Source organism: Suncus etruscus, chromosome 15, assembly GCF_024139225.1.
Source record: "Suncus etruscus isolate mSunEtr1 chromosome 15, mSunEtr1.pri.cur, whole genome shotgun sequence".
NCBI lineage: Eukaryota > Metazoa > Chordata > Mammalia > Eulipotyphla > Soricidae > Suncus > Suncus etruscus.
This window is the reverse complement of record NC_064862.1, coordinates 51,093,099-51,119,235: the sequence shown is the minus strand read 5'-3', so window position 1 is coordinate 51,119,235 and position 26,137 is coordinate 51,093,099. Positions and strand designations below refer to the sequence as shown.

General features: G+C 42.2%; 1 protein-coding gene and 1 pseudogene across 2 annotated transcripts in view; one reads left to right on the top strand and one right to left on the bottom strand.

Annotated features, from left to right (window-relative positions):
- The window catches only part of VCL (vinculin), a 107,902-nt gene that overhangs the window by 22,713 nt on the left and 59,052 nt on the right, over positions 1-26,137 (top strand). For both annotated transcript variants that reach the window (XM_049789089.1, XM_049789090.1), the window contains exon 2: positions 16,145-16,215. In XM_049789089.1, coding sequence (XP_049645046.1) covers positions 16,145-16,215 — 71 coding nt within the window. The remainder of the gene's footprint in view (positions 1-16,144; positions 16,216-26,137) is intronic.
- LOC126031331 (probable RNA-binding protein 18) lies at positions 11,810-14,004 on the bottom strand (annotated as a pseudogene).

The following is a 26,137-nucleotide window of genomic DNA, read 5'->3' as shown; positions in this document are numbered from 1 at the left end:
AAAACAAAAACAAAAAAAAAGTTTTTGTACTCCCATACCCAGGCTTATTTGGAAAGTCTACTGTGGAATTTGGAATTCTGCACATTTATGAACCAAAATTGGGGGAAAGTATGTTGGCAATAAAAACAAACAAATAAACTTTTCAAATCACAGTGTAGAATGATATGACTTTGAGAAAAGCAGATTTGGCCAGAGGGTAGTGAGGACAAAGGTAGATTCTGTTTGATGCTGATGGTATTTCTGAGGTACTGCAGGAAGTAAATATCTACCACACACTCAGACACTTCCTCTATTTACTAATAAAAGATCGATGGTGCATAGAAAATATTCACATATGCCCCAAAATATATGAGGCTGGGAGGATTGACCTAATTTTCCTTAGCAACCTACAATTTTTTTCCCCTCGTGTTTTTAATCATGATTTTAAGAAGTGGCTTGTGGAAAGGCAGCTCATAGTCTGATTTCTTTACTGTGTTGAAGAATACAAATAGAAGAATAGAAATCTCCTGAGTCAATCCTGTAGGAATGGGGTAGAATGAAATAGGTGAATGTTTGTAGATGGATACGAATGCTGTAGAATGAAACTTTAACCTATTTTATTAATTGCCTTTCTTAATCATTTTACTGATTTCCTTTTTTTATTTTTGGGTCAGACCCAGTATCGCTCAGGGTTTACTCCTGGATCTGCACTCAGAAATCGCTCCTGGCAGGCCCAGGGATCATATGGGATGCCAGGAATCAAACCCGGGTCCATCTGGGGTCAGCTGTGTGCAAGGCAAATGCCCTACTGCTGTGCTATCGCTCTGGCCCCATTTTACTGATTTCCATTCATATTTCTTTTGTCTTGGGGATGAGGACACATCCAGCTACACTCAGGGCTGACTCCTGGCTCTGTGCTCAGGGATCACTACTCCTGGTGGACTTGGTAGGCTATATGAGTTTCTGGAGAATTGAACCTACTACATCAGCTGCGTGTGAGGCAAGTGCCTTACCTGCTGTACCTTCCTAGCTCTCCCTACCCTCCCTACCCTCCCTCCCTCCCTCCCTCCCTCCCTCCCTCCCTTCCTCCCTCCCTCCCTCCTTTTCTTCCTTCCTTCCTCCCTCCCTCCCTCCCTTCCTTCTTTCCTTCCTTTCTTCCTTCCTTCCTTCCTTCGCCACGCCTGGCTGACTTCAAGGTTTACTCCTGGTTCTGTGCTCAGGGATGGTGATCAGGGATGGAACCAGGCCAGTTGCATGCCCTACCCCCTGGCCTAAAACACTTATTTTCTGGGGCCGAAGCGATGATAGCACAGCGGTAGGGTGTTTGCCATGCACAAGGCCAACACAGGACGGACCCTCTTTTGAATCCCGGTATCCCATATGGTCCCCTGAGCCTGCCAGGATTGATTTCTGAGCAGAGCCGGGAGTAACCCCTGAGCACCGCCGAGTGTGACCCCCAAACCAAAAATAAAACAAACAAACCAAAACACTTTCTGCCACTAGCTGTGTGTCATGACTATGAGAAGAAAAATTCTAAAACTAAGAGATTTATTTGTTTTCTATTTGAAGCACCTATCATATTCACACTTGTTTTTAGATATTGCCCCAGTTTTAAGGAATTTGTGGTAATTAGTTTTATAACTAAATGAGTTTCCATTTAAGTAATATTTTACTAATGAAAAAATTAGAAACTCTAAAGGAGATTAATTACTTCCCCATAATTAATGCCTGGTTTTCAGACAATAAAGGTAGAAGTAGAGGATTAGTGTTGGGTGTTCATGCATTTGCCTTGTGACCTTTGTGACCTAACTAAACAGGGAGTAAGGCTATTTGTTGGCAAACATCTGGCTTACAACTTAGGAAGTGTCCTTTCAAATACAGGAAATGGGGAGCTCAGGGACTCGGAGTACAAATTTGCTTCTGCTGTTGTCTTAGGGAAACAATCTTTCTGAAATTCTTTTTTAAATGCACGAATTGGGTTCCAATCACCAACTTCTTTTCCACACCAATTTTCTCTGGAATGGCAGAAATCTGTCTCTCTGCCTGTGTGTTTTTCATGTCAGGAAGAAAGAGATGGAGTAGAAAGTCCCATCTGGCCTGGAGAGATAGCACAGCGGCGTTTGCCTTGCAAGCAGCCGATCCAGGACCAAAGGTGGTTGGTTGGAATCCTGGTGTCCCATATGGTCCCCCGTGCCTGCAGGAGCTATTTCTGAGCAGACAGCCAGGAGTAACCCCTGAGCAACGCTGGGTGTGGCCCCCCCAAAAAAAAAAAGTCCCATCTGTGCTGGGGACCTGCCCTAGGAAATTGATGTTGGTTCAAGCACAAGTATTAACTGCATGCATGGGACTGATGTCTACAAAGATCTTGAGTTGATGGGGAGAAGGACATACCTGCAAAAAGGAAGGTTACCTAGATTGTCCTCAATAACGGAATCTGGAGGGCAAGACTGCTTTGCTAATGTTTCCCTTGCCTTCACTGACTCACTCAGCCTCATATTAAGTTAGAATAAACAGCTACTCTTAAGGAAGCTTGACCCTAGTTTCCAGGAAAGTATGTTCCATCAAATGAGCTTGCTTAACCTTAGAAACCCCCCTACCCCCAACAGAATTTAGCCTTCTGTTTAACCTGTTGGATTATCTTCTCAGTGATGTACATCTGAAATGAACTATTTTAGGCAGTTGGCAAATATTTGACCCTTTTTAGTCTCTGGTGGTTTCTCATTCATTTCTTTTGATTGTTTGCTTTGGAGGCACACCCTTTGATGCTCAGGGCTTGCTCCTAGTTCTGCACTGCTGGTGGTGCTTACAGGAATGGGATTCCGGGAATAGAGTAGGTGGTCCACTTGCAAGTTCAAGTCCTGGGTGGGCCACATGCAAGACAAGCACCCTCCCCACTGTTCTATTGCTCTGATTCCTCTAATTAATTAATTAAAAAAAAAAACCAGGGGCCAGAGTAATAGTATAGCTGTAGAGCATGTGCCTTGCATGCAGCTGATTCAGGACAGACCTGGGTTTGATCTCCGGCATCTCACATGGTCCCCTGATCCAGGAACGATTTCTGAGCACATAGCAAGCCAGGAGTAACCCCTAAGTGTCACTGGGTGTGGCCCCAAAACCAACTCCCACCCCAAATTTTTATTAATTAATTAATTAATTAATTAATTAATTAATTAATGTTTTTGGGCCACACTGGTGGTGCTCAACAGTACTCCTGGTTCTGTGCTCAGAAATCTCTCCTGGCAGGCTTGGGGGACCATGTGGATATTGCCAAGAATGGTCTTTGGGTTGTCTCCACAGTACTTTGCAGTATTCTGCAGTACTTTGTTGCCCCCCCTCTTCCTAACACACACAAGTGCAAGTCAAACAAAATCGGCCTGTAGATTAGTCTTGGCCCATGCACCGCCATTTGTCATTCCTGACATAAATTCTTCGTATTTATTTCTCATAGCTCATACAAGAAGAACACTTTTAATAAAGAACATATTTACAGAGGTAGGTAAGGAATTTCTATGAGTGGTCTCAGGAACTTTTTATCAAGGGACTGAGAGAGGTTTGCCTCATATACGGTTGATGAATCCTGACACCACAGGGACCAAGCAGGGACGGACACGAATGAATGAAATGGTTCGAATGTGGAGATCATGAAGAATGACATAAAAGTCTGTTTGTCAGTTGGGATTTTTGGGTTCCAACAAATTGTCTCCTTATTGGGATGCAGTTCTAGGGTGACCAAATAAGTTCTTAAAAATCCCATTTATTGGGGCCAGAGCGATAGCACAGTGGTGGTGTTTACTTTGCATGCTGCCGATCTAGGATGGATGTTGGTTCACATCCTGGCATTCCATATGGTCCCCTAAGCCAGGAGCGATTTCTGAGCGCATAGCCAGGAATAACCCTTGAGTGTCACCAGGTGTGGCCCCCCCCCCCCAAAAAAAATCCCATTTATTATTGGATCAGAATGAAGCAAGTATATAGGAATCACTTAAAAAAGTAAATAAAGGGGCCGGGTAGGTGGCGCTGGAGGTAAGGTGTCTGCCTTGCAAGCGCTAGCCAAGGAAGGACCGCGGTTCGATCCCCCGGCGTCCCATATGGTCCCCCCAAGCCAGGGGCGATTTCTGAGCACATAGCCAGGAGTAACCCCTGAGCATCAAACGGGTGTGGCCCAAAAACCAAAAAAAAAAAAAAAGTAAATAAAAGACATAGACTGGGGCCGGAGAGATGGCACAGTGGTAGGGTGTTTGCCTTGCATGCAGCCGATCCAAGATGAATGGTGGTTTGAGTCCTGGCATCCCATATGGTCCTCCAAGCCTACCAGGAGTGACTTCTGAGCATTGAGCCAGGAGTAACCCCTGAACACAGCCAGGTATGACCTAAAAACAACAACAACAACAACAAAAAAGACAAAGACTGTCATTGCTACAGGAGTAACTTTTATATATCTGGTACTAGGGATTGAACCCAGGACTTTATGCTGAAAACTCAGCAAATCTTTATTGTTGAACTACATTTCAGCCTCACATTGTTTAAAAAGCAAATATGTAATAATATTAGTCTATGCTCTTGCTGGGGTGGAAGTAACATTGTTTATGTGTTCTTTCTGCCCAGAGCATCATACAGATTAGTGCCGTACCTGTACAAATCTCAATGGCGTTCTTCAAAAAAAAAAAAAAAAATCCACAAACAGAACAAAATTTGCTAACATTTGTATGGAAGCACAAAACACTTGGAATCATCCAACTTCTGAGAAAAAAAAAAGATGGAAGCATTATGTTTTCTGAATTAATAAATTAGATTGTACACCCAGATTAATCCAATCATATGGTTAATCTGGCTTTGCAATAAGTGTTTTTTGCATCACTTATTTTGCATCTCTTACACCACATCGGATTGTTTCGTATTTGATTAAATATATCAGTGAGTTAGGAAATCAGGTCAAAAGAGAGAGTCCAAGATCTGGGTTTAAATGTCTGACTCTGGCAAACCATCCTTGAATAACATAAAAGGTACTAGAGAGAGGATGAGGAGGTCAACAATCTAACACTGCTGCTGGAAAACAAAAAAAAATCATAATGATTTTATTACCCTGGTTTGAGTCAGGAGTGGATCTGGATCCAGCTCCATATCAGAATGACCTCAGTATAATGGACTGATTAGAGACTAATACTTCTGCAATAGAACCATGGATTTAGAACCAAATTATAGGCGGATGAACCCGTGTTTCCTTATCTGGTGACAATTGAACTTATAGCGGGTCCACAGGACCTGCAAAGGTACATTAGACATACATTTTCATCATTTGTTTTTTCTTGGACGTTAAGAATTTTTGTGGATTACAGTTTCCTGCTACCCTGTTAATATAATGCTCTGGAGTTACCACTTCACACTATACAAATTGGTAACAAGCCCTCGTTGTATGCTGTCTTTCTGTTTCCTTATGCTAGTCTGGCTAAGGAAGACATTGGTATGAACATATTCTGGCAAGGGACTTAAACAGTCTAGCTTTCAAATCAAGTAGATTATGATAAAAGGAGTAACCATGGCAGGAGAAATAACAACAGCAGCAGGGAAAAAAAGACCTCTTCCAGGGAGTTTTGAACTAAAGTCACACAGGAACAAAAGATATTTAAATGAACCACTGAACAAAATAACAGCTTTCCCAAGAAGTGGGGTTTCCTGCCAAGTTCCCTGAAAATCACCCCCAGCTCATTTATTTAATCTTTCACTGCCTTATTTCACTTTCTAGGGGCGTTTTCCTTTTCTTCATCGGCCACATAGCAGACACATAGTGGGCACTGCCTGCCTTTTGACTGAATTGGGTAGAATTGGGCCTAAAGACTTCCAGATGATTCTCTGAAGAAGAAATCATTTTCTTACTTAATAGAACCAACACATTGGAGTTTTAGTAATGGGAGGCCATAATATGCATGTTGGGTCTTAGTAGGTCTTGAGTAGTTATGTTGCCTAGTGTCATTTTGTTATGATATTCATGAGGAAAAATTTGATTCTCACAGGCCTGGATTCCCAGAGTCTATGTGGAATTTGCAGTCACAGTATATTGTATCCGTGACTTTCTCCAAGTCTCCCTCACTTGGTTCAGAAGCTCCCTCCCCTTCCTGGGCCAGCCTTGTGCCAGTGTGAGTGCAGTGTGTCCAATGAGAGGTGTTTTGTCTGTGGCTTCCAAGGTGTTTTGTGCCTTGAGCTGCTGGGACAGGCTCTGGTCACCTGCCTGGAGTCTAATAAGTGGGTCAGAAACAAATGTAGGACTGAATGACTCCCAGTGATTGCCGAGTGGTAGAAAAGTTGGGAGGAGGGGGAAAGTGACGGGCATTTTAGGAGATTTTGTGACCAGAAAATTCTATAGAGGAGCCTGAGAAATAGCTCCGTTGCTGAGCACATGCTTCATATGCGGAAAGGTTTGACCCATAACCAGGAGCTACTCCTGAGCACAGAGCGAGAGTAGGAACTGCTGCTGAGCACAGGGTTGGGAGTAGCATAGAACACTGGGTATTGCCCTGTGCACAGACCAAAAACCAAAACAAAAAGGAGGAAACAACCAACAGGAGTTGTTTATTATATCCATTAACCTCTGGTAAAATTGGATTTGTTGTAAGTTATTTTCCTTTGGGCCACACCCAGTGATGCTCAGGGATTACTCCCGGCGGTACTCTGGGATCCTCTGGGATGCTGGAGATCTAACCCAGTTTTGTTTCATTCAAGGCAAGTACCCTACCCACTACTAACACTACAGCCTCCACATATAGGTACTTCTTCTTATTCTTTTTTTAACATATAGGTACTTTTTTTCGGAGAATTCTTTGGTGTTAGCAGAGTTCTCTGTGGGACATCCTCCATGTATAAGATCAGGGCTTTCCTGCGGAGTCACATTCCTGGCCCAGAAATGGACTTCTTTGAATGTTGTGGATTCATACTTCAGTGAGAGGAGCCTTGAATTGGCAAGGTGGAAAACACAGATGATAACCTCTGGTGAAGTGATAGGAACCTCTTAACTTTCACTCATACCCCACGCCCTTCTCAGACCCATTCAGACTTTTGTGGCGCCCCAGGCCCTTCTCAGGCTCTTTCAGACTTGAGTCTCATTTCCTTGGTTGATGCCTGTAGAGCCTGTTTTTCTTGTCTGATCAACCAGGTGCAAAAGCGCTAGCCCAGGCTTCTCTTTGCTTAGGCCTCCCAAGTGCCTTTGTTCCACTCAGCAACTTCTCTCTCCAGGGCTAGGTCCCTTTTTCTGTGCAAATATCAAGTAATAGAGGCAGCAATAAAGTTCACTATCATAGTTTGTGAAGCATCATATTAGTCAATGAGTCTGGAGGCAGAAACCTGAGTTTTGGGTTCCATTGAATCTCATTTACCTAGACCAGCTAATATGGTAGTCACTACCCATATGGAGCAACTGAAATTAGAAGAAGCTAATCGTTTTATGTATTTATGTAAACCCAGTAGTGCCCGGGGTCTATTCCTGACTTTGCTCAGGCGTCACTTCTGGTTATTTTCGGGGCGCTATATGTGGCACCAGGGATTGAACCCAGGTTGGCTGTGTGCAAGGTAAAGTGCCTTCCCTACTGTATTATCTCTGTATCCCCAAGAGGCCAATTTTCAAAGGTTTAATATATATATATATATATGGATATATTTATTTATATTTATAATATATATCTTTGGGGTTTTGGGCTATACCCAGTGGTGCTCATATACCCAGTGGTTATTCCTGGCTCTGCTCTCAGGAATTACTCCTGGCGGTGCTAGGGAACCACATGGGATGCTGGGGATCAAATCTGGGTTGGTCACGTGCAAGACAAATGCCCTATTTGCTGTGCTATAGTTCCAGCCCTGATTTTTTTTTTTTAGGTGGATCGCACTCAGCTGTGCCTAAGGTTTTTTCCTCGCTCTTCTGGCAATGCTTAGGCAACCACATGTGAAGCCAGGGTTCAAATCCCGAATGGTTGAATGCATGGCAAGTGTCATGTCTGCTCTACTATCTCTCAGACCTTAAGGCTATACAATGTTATTTACTCTAATTATATGACATTCTGGAAGAGGTACAACTGTGGAGACAAAAAAGATCGCCAGTTCCTAGGGTTTGGGCATCCAAAGGGAGGACTGTTACCCTTCCCCCAACTTCCTGTCTAGTCTTACCTGATGGTCAGACCAGCCCATTTCTGGGAGGGGTGGGGTCCATGGAAGGTAACTAAGGGGTTGCCTGAGGGGTGTAAAGGGATCCAGAGATTCTGAGGGAGATCAGTGAGGGATTTTGCTGGAGAAGCTGAGGAGGAAGAGGCAGGATGGGGAGATGAGAGATGGTTAGATGCAGAGAGGCTGTTTAGCTTAGAAGCCACACATGGTGGCTAGGGCCTTTAATAAAGCTGCATGTCTCCTAACATCTACTGACTGCTTGTGGGTCATTTCCTTGCCAATACCCTGAACCCTCAGACCCACCAGGCCAAAGAAACTGCAAGTGCCCCAGAAAGCCGAGAAAGGCCTCACCACCCACCCACCAACCATCATCCGTCCATTCATCCATCCATCCATTCAGGACTCATATTAATTTAATTAATTCTACAGAGGACTGTGCAGAGCACAGAATTTGAGTATGTCATTTTGAGATCCAAACTCAGATTCTACAACACTAAGAGTGAAATGTTGTATGAACTCTGGACTTTAGTTGTGATGTGTCTATGTAGACCTATCAACTATAAAAAGGGAAGCTGAGTAAGACACTTGCCTTGTATATGGCTGACTGGGGTGCTATGAGTGTGATCTTCAACACCTCATAAGGTCTTCTGAGCCCACTAGGAGTGATCTCTGAGTGCAGAGCCAGGGATACTCTTTGAGCACTGATGAGTATGACCCAAAAGCTTAAAACAAAAACAAGTGAAAAAGAAAAAGGACACTCTGAGGGGTCTGTTGAAGAGAGCATGTGGATAATGGAGGAGACTGTGCACGGTGGAGACAGAGACTAGGAAATCTCTGTATCGCCTCCAAGTTTCCCTAAGTACCTAAAACAGCTCTAAAAAATAGATGCCAAACTTAAAATAGGGTAAGTAAAAGTGGCTATTCAGTTCATGGCTCACACTGACCATATTTCAAATATTTTAGTAGCCACATTTGGTCACTGGCTTGCTGTTTTGGGAAGCAGAAATGCAGTAGGACATACGTGGATTGTTTCTGTCACTCCACATTGTTCTAAATGGTGTTCATTCTACAGCAGTGCTTTCTGTGTTGTTGCTTAAAAATGGGATCATTTATTGTACCCAATTCAGTTGGAGATTAGAGCAATCGTGAACATCAACATTGCAAGAATAAAAGCATTTTACAGTAATGAAATATCTTAGTGTCTACCTCTTAAATAATTTAAAATAGCTTTCAAATACGTAGCCCTTGACTATTTTTATTACCTCTTTCCTTTCATCTCACCTACCTTTCATATAAAGTAATGAAATAAATTACTTTCCTTAACAATTACCTCCACTTGGGTTTAAGTAAAATCATCATATATTGAAAAAAAAATAGGCGAGAGAAAGTGAAAAAGAGAATGTAAGAGGAAGGAAGGAAGGAAGGAAGGAAGGAAGGAAGGAAGCAAGGAAGCAAGGAAGCAAGGAAGCAAGCAAGCAAGCTTTGGGAAGAAGCCAAGGGTACTCCTTTCAGGTTGAGCTGTGAGTGTTGGGTCAGAACATTTGCTGTTTGAAAACTTTAAATTAATTATTTTTTCTGGCACACTCATGCTTTGTTTTGTTTTGTTTTGTTTTTTGGGGTCACACCAGCAGTGCTCAGGGGTTACTCCTAGCTTTACGCTCAGAAATTGCACCTGGCAGGCTCACTCGGGGGACCATATGTGATGCCGGGATTTGAACCACCGATCTTCTGCATGCAAGGCAAATGCTTTACCTCCCTGCTATCTCTCCGGCCCACACTCATGGTTCTTTTCCTCCTTTGATGTCTTTGAAGGCATTTCACTTAATTAGCCTGCAAGTCCTTTTCAAAAAAACTTTTCTCCTCCCCAGTCCCTTTTACCTTCCCTCCCCAGTCTAAGAGAAGCCCCAAGTAACTGTCAGTGTTTCCATTTCTTCTTCCCTGTCTTGTCTTTGCTCTGTCTCCTGGATGACAGCAGTGGCCTCACAACTGCTCATCCTGGTTCCCCTTCTCCACTGAACACACTTCTTCATATACCAGGCAGCACATCTTTTTAAAACATTTTAAACATTTATTAAAAAAAGATAACCAGCTCATTTCTTTCTTTGTCTACCTGCTTCCTTCCTGTTTTACTTAGGGAAGATTCTAAACACCTTCCCCTAGCCCAAAAGATGTGTGCTCCCTTCCTTCCTTTCTTACCCAACCCTACTGCCACACCTTCCCCTCACTAACTGTTTAGACTTCACCTATCCCAGACTCCTGGCCTTAGGACCATTTTCTTGCTTCTTCCATCCAGTGTGAGAGAAGCCACAGAACGTCAGTGACTCTGTGAGTTCTGCAGAGAAGCTGTCATTGGCTATATTTTGCAGCTCTGGTGGCCACACTTGGGGTGCTGAGGATCTCACTAGAAGTGTGTGTTGTGGTGGCAGAGGAATCAAACTTGGGCCCCCAAGTAGGTAAGGCAAGTGCTTTACCACCAAGCCACAATTCTGGGCCCCTTCTACAAGAGGACATTCTCCACTTTCATCTACTTGATTAGACCATTGCCTTTATCTCTGTCTGGCAGGCTCTTGAGTGTTAATTTAAGTTATTTGGATTCTCCTTGTCCTCTCTTTCTAGAACAAAGTTCCACAAGGGCAGGACTTCATGTTCATCTGCATTCTCCTCATACTTAGAAAGTCCATGGGGTTGTTCTCAATAAATGTTTAGTAACACAGAAGAATGACTTTCTAGAAGATGTCCGAGAGAATCTCACTCCCTTGCCCCTTGCTTTCTGTTTGTCTCTATCTTATGTGTGTCTGTCTAATATAAAATAAAAGGAATCTCTATGGGTCTACGTGTCAGTCTCCTTTGAAGCTTTCTTGATCCGCAGTATGAATTAGTGACTGTTGCTGAATTCCATCTTTTACTTCCTGAAATCGTGGCCACAAACTTTTTGAATGGGTGATTTAACTTGGAAAATACAGTGAACAATGCATCTGGAAATTTTCTGTCATGTTTGGATCTGAGAAACTCTAGGGAAGCAGCTGCTCATTTGAAAGGCTTTGATTAGGATACAGAGAGTCTGTTGTCTACGAAAGTGCTGGCTGTTACACTGTGTGTGTCTGTGTGTGTGTCTCTATGTGTATCTCTGTGTGTGTGCTTTTTCTTCTAAGCTATTAACATGAGAGAAACAAATCTTGTGTTCAGTAACTTATGCATGACTTGTATTCCTGGAGAACAGCTTATTGTGTTACTGGCTTTCATGGATTTACTGTGTGCTTAGAATTTGTTGCTGTATACTTAAAATGTAAAATTGCTTAATAGTAGGACTGAGGTATTTTCAATCCTGGATTTGAACATTTTCCCAGATTTTCAGCATTAACGTGGACTTTATATTTACGATTAATATCCTGATATAGCTTAATTTCGATAAAATTGGTAAATCCCACCATTCAGTTTTGTTTTTTATTTTATTTATTTTTATTTTTGGATACAATCCTATTTATTCTGGACAATGCTCAATTTCACACACACTTCAGGGAAGAAAAAGCCCTAAGATCATCCAAAAATGTTATGTCACCAAACTCTAATATGTGATTGTGTTTTGTGGGGGCAGTACAAAGTACTACAAAGTACAAAGGCAGAGGAGTGAAATGTCTCAATCGATTTGTTTTTGCTGGGTCAGTGAATATGTGAATCGCAGTCATCGTGGGGACTTCCATGTTTTTCTAAAATGAGTAGGTCTTTTTTTAATCTGGTGGCTTAAAGTAGGAATACGCTGGTGCAGCTGGATACTCTGCTTCAGGGTTTTCCTCCATCATCTTCAGTTTTGCTTCAATGACTTTGATCTTGGCGGTGACACTTAGGTTGGACTGAATGGGCTCAGTGCTGGAGGAGGGCTCCAGACAGATGGAAGGATCTAATGGTTCTTGTTGTATCGTACCTCTTTACTTGGGATGCACCCGCCGCACCATCTGATTCTTGGACAAAGCCAGCTTGCCATTGAGACACTGGATGGCTTGTTCTGTTTCCTGCTTGGTTTCAAAGTTAATGAAAGAGTAGTCCTGAGGCTGCCCCTCCAGGGCACCGGATTTGTGGAAGAAGATGTCAAACTGTTTCACCTTGTCGAACTTCTGCAGGAGCTTGAGAAGGTGGAATTCTGTGATTTTGGGGTCCGGGTTGCCAATCCATACCCGGTGCCCTTCCTGCAAGGGAGCCCTTTGAAAGGATGGATGCTTTCTCCAGGGGAAGAGCTTTATTTTCTGTTTCCGGGTCCCGACTGCCCCTCTTGCAGATTCTTCCACACAGCCCACTCCCAGGCCGCCAGGGACCCACTCACCATTCAATTTTAAAAACTGCATCTTCTGGGCTGGAGAGTTTAGCACAGTGGTAGGGTGTTTGCCTTGTATGTGGCAGACCCAGGACAGACGGTGGTTTGAATCCCGGTATCCCATATGGTCTCCCGTGCCTGCCGGGGGCGATTTCTGAGCACTGAGCCAGGAATAACCCCTTAGTGCTGCCGTGTGTGATCCAAAAAACCAGAAACCAAAAACAAACAAACAACCTCCCCCTGCATCTTCTTAGGATCTTACACCAGTGAGAATAGTACAAAAGCAATGATAACAATCTGTTGGCAGGAGTGTGGTGAAGAAGAAAGCCTCATTCACAGCTGGTGGGAATGGAAAACAGTCTGAAGAGTTCTTAATAAATTAAGAATTTTACTTCTGGCTGTCCACGACCCAAGGACACTCATTCAGAGGGACTTGTACACACATATGGACTCGACCTAGGTGTCACATGACAGATGAGTGGATTGTGAAGATGTGGTATGTCTACACAAGGGAATACTATTCAGCTGTCAGGAAGTCTATTGATGCTATTTCCTAAAATATACAGTTAACAACACTGACAACCCAAGATCCAAATTACAACCAGTAATTTAAAAATATGGGCCTGCCAGGGGCCAGAGTGATAGCAGAGCTGTAAGGTGTTTGCCTGGCATGTGTTTAACACAGGATGGACCCTGGTTTGAATCCTGATATCCCATATGGTCCCCCGAGCCTGCCAGTAGTGACTTCTGAGTGCAGAACTAGAAATAACCCGAGTGCCGCCTGGTGTACCCCAAAAACCCCCCAAAAAGAAAAAGTCCTGCCAATATGGCAAACTGTGTGTGGGGTGGTGGTGGAGGGGTGGAAGAAAATTGGGAACATGGATAGAGGGAAGTTGATTGTGGTGGTGAAATTTCAACTAGAACATTGAATGTCTAAAACTCAACTATCAGTAGCTTTGTAAATGCTGGTGTTTTAAGAACATTTTTTAAAAAGAAAGATTAAACATTGAGATACTAGAAATATTTTAAAAACATTTTAAATCACATCTTCTAAAATACTTTATATGTGATGTACTTAAAAGAAATAGGAGTTGATGCGCTTTAGAGAAACAATTTGTTTTGTTTTGGCCATACCTGGTGGTGCCTCCAGGCTGAGTCCTGGCTTCATACTTAGGGATTACTCCTGGTGGTGCTCCGGGAACTGGAGGTTGAACAAGGGTCAGGTACATCAGTGCAAGCTTCTTTTTTTGGTTTTTGGGCCACACCCATTTGACGCTCAGGGGTTACTCCTGGCTATGCGCTCAGAAATCGCCCCTGGCTTGGGGGGACCATATGGGACATCGGGGGATCAAACTGTGGTCCGACCTACGTTAGCGCTTGCAAGGCAGACACCTTACCTCTAGCGCCACCTTCCCTGCCCCAGTGCAAACTTCTTAACCCTTTAATGATCTCTTCAGCTCTGATTACAGGAGCAATATTTCTTTTAGGAATAATTTTGAAGAAAGTGAATATGTGTGTAATTTTTGATATAAAACATACTCATACCTTAGTGTGGCAGACTTGGCCATCAGTATTTGGGTAACTAACAGAAAATGAAAAATAATAAGAAAAAGAAAAGAAGATAAAAGAACATGAAATTATTAAGGAAATTATTAGATGGGAAATAATTGCAAAGTGACCCAGAATAACATTTATTTTTATTTTTATTTTATTTTGGGTTTTTGGGCCATACTGGGCTCCCACTCAGAAATTGCTCCTGGCAGGCTTAGGGTTCCATATGGGATGCTGGGGATTGAACCCCGTCTGTCCTGGGTTGGCTGCCTGCAAGGCAAATGCCTTACTGCTGTGCTATCGCTCCAGGCCCCAGAATAACATTTTAAATACTATATTTAAATGATAAAAAACTTGGGCTAGAAAGACAGACATGAGGAACGTCTTTGCCTTGTATGCATCCCACCCTGTTTGATCCTCAGCAACATGTGTGGTCCCTTGACCATCACCAGTAGTGGCCCGTAAGCACAGAATTGGGAGTAAACCTTGAATACAGCTGGGTGTGGCCCACACTCCTCTTCCTATGATAAAAATTGTATGTTCTCATTTCAAAATCAAAGGAACAAGATATAAATTCACTCAAAAATTCCCCAACTAGGGGCCAGAGAGATAGCATGGAGGTAAGGCGTTTGCCTCTCATGCAGAAGGTCGGTGGTTCAAATCCCGTTATCCCATATGGTCCCCTGAGCCTGCTAGGAGCGATTTCTGAGCATAGAGCCAGGAGTAACCCTTGAGCGCTGACGGGTGTGACCCAAAAACCAAAAACCAAAAAAAAAAAAAAATCCTCAATTAGTGTTAGCTTCTTCTTTAAGTTTTACCTTAAATGGCTGAACCTTTGCAGAGTCATAGCATTTTTATTATTTTTAGCTTTCATTTTAAATGAGTACCAACTTTCTCTTAACTGTTGTTTTAATGGTCCCACGGTACTCGATTAAAGATTATTTTTATTCTACCTTTTAAATTAAATATAAACGTCTTTCTGTACTGCTGAGTGTCTCTTAACTATGGTTTTAATTGCCCCATAGTATTCAGTCTAATTATATATATATATATATCTTAATTTACTAAATTCATTATTGCTGGATGCTGTTTTTAAATATCTTAGCTTTTATAACTCACTTGATGGTGAAGTTGTGAAGTTGTGAATATTATTATTACCACATTTGGTATTATCACTTATAAACCATATTCTCACAAGTGTAATTTTTAGGTAGAACATTTCAGACACAAACTTGCAGGCTAATTTAACAAAGAGAAGGTACCAATTACAGTTCTACCTCAGGGTATAAAACTATTCTATTGCGACACTCGGAATTATATATAATTATACATATAATGCACATGTGCACATGTTTGCATGTACATGTGTGTGTGTTTAGTATCAGGCAATTAACCAAAGTTTCACACAAGAGCAAGGCTCTACCACTGAGACACATCCCTGCCCCTATATTATTTCTTTCTTTTGTTTTTGGTTTTTGGGCCACACTCAGTGACGCTCAGGGGTTAGTCCTGACTATGTGTTCAGAAATTGCTCCTGGCTTGGGGGACCATATGGGATGCCAGGGGATCGAACCGTCTTCCATCCTAGGTCAGCAGCGTGCAAGGCAAAAGCCCTACTGCTGCACCACTGCTCTGGCCCCGATATATTATTTCTGTTTAAGTTGCTCTGTCATTGGGGGTGGGTGGAAACCTGCTGCTTGAGTTGGAATGCATTTAATTATTACTAGAGTTTTTCATGTCTGATTTTTAGTTCTAGAATCCTGATGATTTCAAATAGTTATTCTTTTTTTTTTTTGGTTTTTGGGCCACACCCGGTGGTGCTCAGGGGTTACTCCTGGCTGTCTCCTCAGAAATAGCTCCTGGCAGACACGGGGGACCATATGGGACACCGGGATTCGAACCAACCACCTTTGGTCCTGGATCAGCTGCTTGCAAGGCAAATGCCGCTGTTCTATCTCTCCGGGTCCTCAAATAGTTATTCTTTGTGTCAGTGAGGTCTGCTATTTTTCTGCATTGACATTTTAGCCTGCCTCAACAGATTCCTAAACTTCATAGCCTCTCTTTGAGCTACAAAAGTGTACATTTCAAATATATTTAAGAATGGCTTTTCCAACTCTGACTATGCATATCTAAGCTGTGACTCTTTCTTCTTCTTAGGTTGGAAAGGAAACTGTGCAGACAACGGAGGATCAGATTTTGAAGAGAGATATGCCACCAGCCTTTATTAAGTGAGTAACTGTCGTGTCCTTTTAGTAAGCAGTTACACCCTCCATTTTTTTTTTTTTTTTGAAAAGTAACGGACTTCAGAGGCAACTTTGATTTAAAATTTAGGACCAGGGGCCAGAGAGATAGCACAGCTGTAAGGTGTTTGCCTTGTAAGCAGCTGATCCAGGATGGATGGTGGTTCAAATCCTGGCATCACAGATGGTGTGTGTGTGTGTGTGTGTCTGTGTGTCTGTGTGTGTGTCTGTGTGTGTCCTGGCATCACATATGGTGTGTGTGTGTGTGTGTGTGTGTGTGTGTGTGTGTGTGTGTGTGTGTCCTGTGCCTGCCAGGAGTGAGCTTGGCAGGGTGTGATTCAAAAACAAACAAACAAAACAAACCAAGGGTCAGAGAGTATAAGAGTTAAAGCACTTGCCTCACAAGTGACCAACCCACATTCTATCCCTGGTATCACATATGTTTTTCTGAGTACTGCTGGATGTGAATCCAAAACAAACACAAATTTAAATATATATAAAATTGGACGTAGGGGCTGAGGCAGTAGCATAGTGGGGAGGGTATTTGCCTTGTACAAGACTGACCCGGGTTTGATCCCTGGCATCCTTTGCGTCCCTTGAGCCTGCCAGAAGTGATTTTTGAGCACAGATCCAGAAGAAACCTCTGAGCAAATTTTGGTGTGCTTTCCCCAAAAAAATTAGAACAAAAATTTTATGTTTGATTTTTCTCCCCTCCTGATACTAGAGATAGAACACAAGACTCCTGCATGCAAAATATGTGCTTAGCTACTGTACTCCACTGCCATTCCCCAATTTTAGTCTCCCTCACTCTAATTATCTACTATATACTTTTACCATGAGGCTGAGTTTTCCATTTTTATTTCCCAGATTAGGAAGTTTTCAGAAACATACTTTTATCTGGAAATGCATAAATGGGAATTACATACTAAAATATTTACTTAGAGATACTGGAATAATAGTAGCTAAAAGCTTTTCAAAAATTGCCATAACATTTAAGTAATTTTGGGGTCCAGAGCGATAGAACAGCGAGTAGGGCTTTAGCCTTGCACATGGCTGACCCGGGTTGATCCCCGGCATCCCATATAGTCCCTCGAGCCTGCCAGGAGTGATTTCTGAGGTGCAGAGCCAGGAGTAACCTCTGAGCTCTGCTAGGTGTGGCTCAAAAACAAACAAATCCCCCCCCCCATTTTTTTTAACAAATCGGAAATTTTTGAGAAGCTTTTATCTACTGTTACTATTCCTTGAGAAGTATTGGACAGCATGATGGTTTTAGTTAAGTGTTAGGTTTTAGTTAACTGTTAGTTAGCTGTTAGGTTTTGTAAAAAATTGCTAAGGGGGGCCAGCAAGCTGTTAGGTTTTAGTTAACTGTTAGTTAGCTGTTAGATTTTGTAGAAAATTGGTAAGGGGGGTCAGCGAGATAGCATGGAGGTAAGGTGTTTGTCTTGCATGCAGAAGGATAGTGGTTCTAATCCCGGCATCTCATATGGTCCCCCGAGCCTGCCAGGGGTGATATCTGAGCATAAAGCCAGGAGTAACCCCTGAGTGCTGCTGGGTGTGACCCAAAAATCAAAAACCAAAAAAAAAAAAAAAAGTTACTAAGTGGATAAAAGTTCTTTTTTTTTTTAATTCCCCCCCCCCCCCGGGATAAAAGTTCTTATCACAAGGTCAAATTAAAAAAGAAGTGACTGTCCTGCTTTTTCTATGTTGACATATCACATATATCTGTGTTGACTATTGTCTCAGTGGAATTCTAGCCCATAATGTACAATAAGTGTAAGTGACAGACAGATGATGATTATTAGGTTAAGATTAATTGTCTTTGGATACACAGGAAAAAAATGTCCTGACCAGTATTTTTTTTTTTTGGGGGGGGCCCACACCTGGTGGTGCTCAGGGGTTACTCCTGGCTGTCTGCTCAGAAATAGCTCCTGGCAGGCACGGGGGACCATATGGGACACCGGGATTCAAACCAACCATCTTTGGTCCTGGATCGGCTGCTTGCAAGGCAAACGCTGCTGTGCTCTCTCTCCAGGCCCTTGACCAGTATTTTAAAAGTAGATAGTTTTCTTGAACACAACCTAGAGGAAAAAAATCAATATAGCCCTGGATATCAACACACTGGGGCAAAGCAAATGAATATTCAGCAATTTAAAATATACTGGTTCTTGCTGGCTCTTGCTTTTATTTAGAATGCAAAATGAAGTTGAAAATGACTTTACACACAATAAAGTCACTGGAGGGCGTGGGGAAGAGAGGGAAACAGATGGATGCAATTAGTGATATCCTCAAAACTGTTGAGCGGAACTTTCTTGTTTGGTTGATGTTTGGAAGTTTCCAGGGCATGATAGACTGAAACTTTCTCTCATTCCATTCAAAATATATAATTTATTTATTTAAGCACCATGGTTACAGAAATGTTTGTAGTTGAATTTCAGTCATTGACTGTACATCACCCTTCACCAGTGCAACCTTCCCACCACCAATGTTCTTCACTTCCCTCTTTCCTATCCCTCTCATATTTATTCATATTTATAAGATTTCTGAATTGTCTAAGTAACACTAAGGAAGAATAACATAAGTGGACTGAGTTATAATTCAAAGCACTAGTGCACATGCTACACATGTAGGAGGCCCAGGGTCAGTCCTGGCACCACATGGTTTCCCCCCAAAGCACCATAGAACACAACCCCGACCACTATGCCAGGAGTAGCCCCTGAGCACTGCAGGGCGAGGCTTCCTTAAAAAAGGTTCTAAAAATTTGTTCTTTGATCAGTTTCCCTACTCATACAATATCAGACTGACCAGCCTAAAGATAGCAGATGATTCTTGACCTCAATATTTATTTATCTGGTAAAACCGAAAGAATTATTAAGAATTATTAAGTTGGGTTGGAGAGATAGCACAGCGGTAAGGCATTTGCCTTGCAAAGTGAAGGATGGTGGTTCGATTCCCAGCATCCCATATGGTCTTGAGCCTGCCAGGGGCGATTTCTGAGCATGGAGCCAGGAGTAACCTCTGAGCGCTGCTGGGTGTGACCCAAAAACCAAAACAAACAAAAAAAAAAGAATGATTAAGTTGAGAATGTAACTTTCAGGATTTTTGACATCTTCAGTAAAAATCGAATAATTTATTTGTGCAACTGTTGGAGAACAGATTCAGTGTCAATACCTGTTTTAGGGGGCCAGAGCAATAGCACAGTGGGGAGGGTGTTTGATAGCACATGGCCAACCTGGGTTCAATCCTCAGCATACCATATGGTTCCTCGAGCACCACCAGGAGTGATTTCTTATTATACAGCCAAGAGTAACCCCTGAGCCTCACCTGTTGTGGCCCCACATCACAAAAAAAAAGAAAGATTACACATATTTTTTGAATCTGTCAATGAGAGACTTCCATTACTGGGGCAATGCTTTATTGTGAAAGCAGGAATCATTTTCGTCTGGAGCCAGATTTCTTGATCACAGGAAGATTTTCCCTTTGGTGGAGCTGCACGTTATGTGATGGCTCAGTGCACTGGCAGTTAGATTGCTTTACTTATTTCACCCAAGACTGCCCGTTGCCCAGGGGAGGGAGATGGTTGCCTGCTGGTCTCCATAGAAACTGTTGTGTGCCCTAGAAATGTCAGGAGGGCAAGAGCTGAGTAGTGCAAGTCCAGTGGTTACTCAATCCCTATCTGAGCAATCACAGGACTGAGAGAGAGTCAGAATCTTGGAAGACGAGAGCAAATGCTTTCGATGTGGGAGTCATGGGTTTGGTTGCCAGCGCTGCTTGGTCCTTGATACTACCTCCAGAACAGGCTCAGTACCACTGTTGGGCCCAAAAAGGGAAAAAGCAGCAAGTCAATTGTTGTTTTATGTATCAGCTGCTATATGCCATGTTAGTATTTCTTCTTCTTCTTCTTCTTCTTCTTCTTCTTCTTCTTCTTCTTCTTCTTCTTCTTCTTCTTCTTCTTCTTCTTCTTCTTCTTCTTCTTCTTCTTCTTCTTCTTCTTCTTCTTCTTCTTCTTCTTCTTCTTCTTCTTCTTCTTCCTTCTTCTCCTCCTCCTCCCCTCCTCCTCTTCTTTTCCTCCTCCTCTTCTCCTTCTCCTCTTCTTCTTTTCTTCTTCTTCTCTTCCTCCTCCTCTTCTCTTTTTCCTCATCCTCCTCTTCCTTTCCTCCTCCTCCTCCTCTTCTTCTTCTTCTTCTTCTTCTTCTTCTTCTTCTTCTTCTTCTTCTTCATCATCATCATCATCATCAGACAGCTGCAGCTATAATGTTATGATTCATGGTTTAGATACCCAACTGGTTAGTTCATTCTTTGCTTTCTCATGAGCCAAGCATGCTAAGTGCTATCTAGACTAGTAGTTCTGATCAGTATATTATTATTATAAAGGATCACTTGTATGATTCAAGTTATTTATGAATAGTAGTAAAGGGCCCAAGTTTTTGAAAATCTGGAGCACATGCCTAGAATGTAGGAGTCCCCACATGGCCTCCCAAGTACTGTTGGGAGTAACTCCTAAGCACTCCAGTCAAGTGTGGATTCAAGCTATCTCCCCAAAAGAATTAAGTTGAAGGGCCAGAGAGATAGATGATTGAGGCCTGCATATGACCAACCGGGTTTGATCTCTAGCACCCCCAGACTGATCCTTGAGCACAGAGTTAATGTGTCAGCCCTGAACATAGCTAGGTATGACCTTGCTCTGGGTGGCTTCTGTCCCACAGCTCCAGTGGGCTTCAGTGAGTTCACTTCAGGGAGTGGGCACTGAATGAACTGGCGTGTGGGAAATTATTGAAGAATGAGACCACACAAATGAATTGTATGGGACAACATGTTCTGGCAAGTGTGTGACAAATTTAATCTCTAAGCTAGGAGTTTTATAAGGGGTAAAAGCCAGTCATAGGTATTGAGAAGAATGTTTACAATGACAAAGTAGAGTTTAACAATCCATTAAGCTATGGGTGTGAGCAGTAAGAATTCTGAGTTACAAAGGAGAAGGTCACAACTCAAGGCAGCTCTTTGCAAACTAACTTCAGATGCAAATAAGAGATAAGAGAGAAGTAGAAAATATCTAGAACTACCATCCTCACTGGGATGGGCTCTATTATTTTAGAGGTCAAGTGAAAGAGCTAACTCCACTAAGGAGTAGTTCCCATTTTCTGAGAAAAGTCCATAGCCCAGGATCTGCATTCTGGCTATGCCCTTGCATACCTGAAACCAAGGCTGCAAGGACATTTTGAAAAAGAGAAAAATATTGTTTTTGATTTGGTGCTAAATATTATCCAGGTAAGGGGATTTTTATCAAGGCTCTATTTTGCCTGTGAATATCATCAGCATAAGGGAGAACTAATTTTAAGGTCAAATAATATGAAGGCAATATAATGTCAGTACCATAACAAGACTCTTAGAAATCTCTCTTCGGGAATTCCTCAACTCTCCATGCAGGGGCAAGCACCCTCAGTGGACCTTTAGAGGGGGCCCCGTGGTTCTTTGCTCTAGGAAAATACATCTGGTGGGCCTACTGAACCCCCCCCCCCTTTAATGGAGATGTCTATGCATGGTCCAACGTGACCCAGAAGTCAAAATTTCAAAAAAATGGGGCATAGAGATAGTATAGTGGGTAAGATGCTTGGTTGCCTTGCACACGGTCTGCCAGGTTCAATCCTGGCATCCCATATCACCACCAGGAGTGGTACCTGAATGTAGAGCCAAGAATGAGCCCTGAGCATCTCCAGATGTGGTTCAAAAACAAAAAGAAAGAAAGAAACAAAGAGCCCATTAAGTTGAGGGTTCGGGTGTTGCTCAGTGGTACAATGCTTTTCTTTCTTTTTATTTTATTTTATTTTTTAGTACAGTGCTTTTCTTTGAGGAGCTTCTGGGTTTGATCCCCCCACCCCACATTCAATATCTTATATGTATATATATGTGTGTGTATATATACATATATAAAATAACATTACTCTCATTCATATACTGTTATTTGGTTTTCCTGTCACCTACTTGAAGTATAGTACATTTGCTTGGTTTTCATTGCTCTCTGTAAATTGTATTACAAAGCTATAGTCATTAAAACAGCATGGTACTGGAATAAAGACAGATCAGTGGAGTAGACTTGAGTATTCAGAGAATGTTCCTCAGACATACAGTTAGTTAATCTTTGACAAAGGGGCAAGAAATGAAAAGTGGAGCAAGGAAAGCCTCTTCAACAAGTGGTGTTGGCACAACTGGTCAGCCACTTGCAAAAAAGCGAACTCAGACCTCCATCTAGCACCGTGCACAAAGGTCAAATCCAAATGGATTAAAGACCTTGATATCAGACCCAAAATCATAAGGTATATAAAACAACATGTAGGTAAAACACTCCACGACATTGAGACTAAAGACACCTTCAAGGAGGAAACAGCATTCTCCAAACAAGTGGAAGCAGAGATAAACAGATGGGACAAGATTAAGCTGAGAAGCTTCTGTACATCAAAGAAAATAGTCCCTAGGACTATGATACAAAACTCACCCACAGAATGGGAGAGACTATTCACCCAATACCCAACAGACAAGGGGATAATATTGAAAATATACAAGGTACTGACAGAATTTAAAAAGAAAAATCTAACTCCATCAAAAAATGTGGAGAAGAAATGAACAGACATTTTCTCAAAGAAGAAATACAAATGGCCAAAGGGCACATGAAAAAAATGCTTCATTCTCTCTGTAGTGGGAAAGGAATGAGTAGAATAATAGCCTTTGTGCTGGAATCATTCTTAATTCCCAATGTTTCCAAGGGGAGTGTCATTTATGAAAGGTGGATTATCCCGCAAGACAACAGCGAAAAACTGCAGCTACAGAGATTATTTCTTCTACAGAGTTTTTTTTTTTAAGCAATGTGAACAGTTTATTTTTATTTTGGGGGCCTTTTGCGAGGGCACACCTGACAGCATTCGGGGATTATTCCTGGTTCTGCGCTTAGAAATCACTCCTGGCAGGCTCATATGGGATGCAGGGGATTGAACCTGGGTCCGTCCCGGGTTGGCAGCATGCAAGGCAAGCACCCTGTGGCTATGCTATTACTCTGGCCCCTGATGTGAGCCGTTTAAAGAGTTTTAATTGGGGCCGGAGAGGTGGCGCTAGAGGTAAAGTGTCTGCCTTGCAAGCGCTAGCCAAGTAAGGAACTCGGTTTGATCCCCCCGGCATCCCATATGGTCCCCCAAGCCAGGGTTAATTTCTGAGCGCTTAGCCAGGAGTAACCCCTGAGCATCAAATGGGTGTGGCCCCCCCCAAACAAAACAAAACAAAAACAAAGAGTTTTAATTAATACAAACTGACCTTACAATAATTAAAAAAAATTGTTCTTTTAGGTAGAAATAAAAGAGACTATGCAGGAATTGAGACGTGGTTCAGTAGATCAGGAACGAAGGACTCTATTCTGCTTTGAATGAATGGCACAATAGAGTCCCAGGGGCCTGTTGACCATGGCAAGAAGTAGGTTGAGCTAGGTAGGTGGGGCCCAGGCCTTGGAAAGCAGGGCATGGGGATTTAGAAATGGGGAGTAGAGAAGCCTTGCATTTCTTGAGCAATAGGATGGCATGGTCAAAGTGGGTGTTTAGGAAGATTCTCAGTCAAATGAAGGCTGAAGAAAGGGACTAGGCTGTCTGTCAAAGTGTCCTCTTCGCCTACTGTTAGCATTAAATTGCTTCTGGTGCACTTTGTAGAGGTGGGAGAGATTTATGGCAAACACATTCACTGGCCTTGGAAAAAGTTGGGAACACAATACAATCTTATGCCTTTGCAACAGAGCAGTAATTATGCAAGCAGGGGGATTTCTTGGGTTCTCCCTAAAGGCGGTGTGGTGCATTTCTGACTATGTCAAAAGGTGCTGAGGTGGTCCTGGTGGATGAGGCAATTATGAGGACAATGCACAGAGTGTGATGACACGCCATGGCAGTTTCCTTCAGAATTGTCCTATGGGGCCACTTTCTGCTTCTCCTGAACAGTCAGCTTGGAATTCTTCAAACTTGAGTAGAGTCACCAACTGGGGCTATTTTTGAAATTGTATTTATATAATTTATATTTATATATATTTATATTATGTACTATACATTATATATCATATATACATATTATGTATTTATATAATTCAAATTATATTTGAATGTTTAGACCTTTGGAATAAATGAATGTTCTAAAAATATTACGTGAAAGAGTCTAAGTTCCTTTGTTATAGGTGCCCATAAATAGATCTCAGAAAACTGTCTCTTTTCCCTTATTAAACTTGATTAGTTAAGCGTTCATTATTAAGTTTTTGCATTATTTTGATCTCATGTACAAAGAAATTTGAAAATTTCTTTGAAAACTCTTTCAAAGCTCTTAACTAATATTCTGTTTTACTTGATGTCACTTTCAATATTGTCAGATTTTTTTGGTGGCTTTATATTTTTAGATCACCAGCTCTTATATTTAGCCTTTTCTTTGCTTTTGATCTTGAATACTCAAAATAGTTTGTGGTGAAATTTGTATTTTAAACACTAATACTTCTCAATTCAAATGCCCAGAATAGTTTTTTATTTTAAGGCTAAAAAGGGAAATCTTTTATCATGCTATGCAATGTATTCTTTAAATCTAAGGGGTAGATTATTTATTATTATTATTATTATCATTTTTTTTGGCCACACCCAGAGTCCCTCACACCTGTCTCTAAGCTGAGAAATCACTCCTGGCTCAGGGGACCATATGAGATGCTGGGGATTGAACCTGTATCCATCCTGGGTCAGTCACATGCAAGGCAAGTGCCCTACCGCTGCTACCACTCTGGCCCCAGGAATGGGTTTTTAATCATATTATTTAATGCAGTTTTTCTGATACTAATGCATCCTCCTGTTTCCTCCTGTGTTCCTCTTCAGGAATTACTCTTTGTGGGGCTCACGGAACATACAGATGCTGGGGATTGAACCCTGATCTGCCACATACATAGTGCCCTACTGTACTATTATTTATTATTACTCAGACCCTTGTGGTTTTTTTTTTTAATTCAAACGTTTTGGTGTTTTTTTTTTTTTTGTTGTTGATATGATACCATTTTTGGTTTTAGTTTTGGGCCACGCCTGGTTGTGTGCTCAGGTGTTACGCCTGGCTCTGTACTCAGGCATCACTCACCTGCAAACAAAACTCTCTGGACTTGGACTCTCTAGCCCATTATGATAAGGTTTTTTTTTGTTTTTTTTTTTTGGGGGGGGTCACACCTGGCAGCGCTCAAGGGTTAGTCCTGGCTCTACACTCGGAAATCGCTCCTGGCAGGCTCGGGGGACCATATGGGATATCGGGATTTGAACCACCATCTTTCTGCATGCAAGGCAAATGCCCTACCTTCATGCTATTTCTTCAGCCCCCTATGATAAGGTCTTTGCCTCAAGGATAAAGCGATGTTCCCTTGTGAGGCCCATTCATACTCTCTGGTTGATTTGCAGCCTTTATGACCCAGAACAAACACCACTTTAATTTACCTTTTGGATTCACCATGAAATAGTATTGGATACTCCTGTTTTTTAGATTTTCTCAAGCTAAAATGATTGGTAAGCTTCCTTTTTTCTCCATAATGGCCTGAGTTATTTTATTCACTTGAAGAATTCTAACTAGAATGGGAGGAATTTCATCCTTTCTCTTTTGTATATGCTCTGTGATTAATAGGGACATAGGTCCGAGGTCTGGAGCCCATAGATAGTGAGCTCTATCCTGGCATTGGATCATCAATTGTGGCCTCAGCAGTTCCAGCTTTGCAGGCCCAAGGACCACTGCTTTGTTGGGCTGAGTATCTCCAAGAGTGGCCACTGGACCCCTGAACCATGCTTAGGGGATCCTTCAGCCAATAGAAAGAGATATGAGGGGCTGGAGAGATAGCATGGAGGTAGGGCATTTGCCTTGCATGCAGAAGGACAGTGGT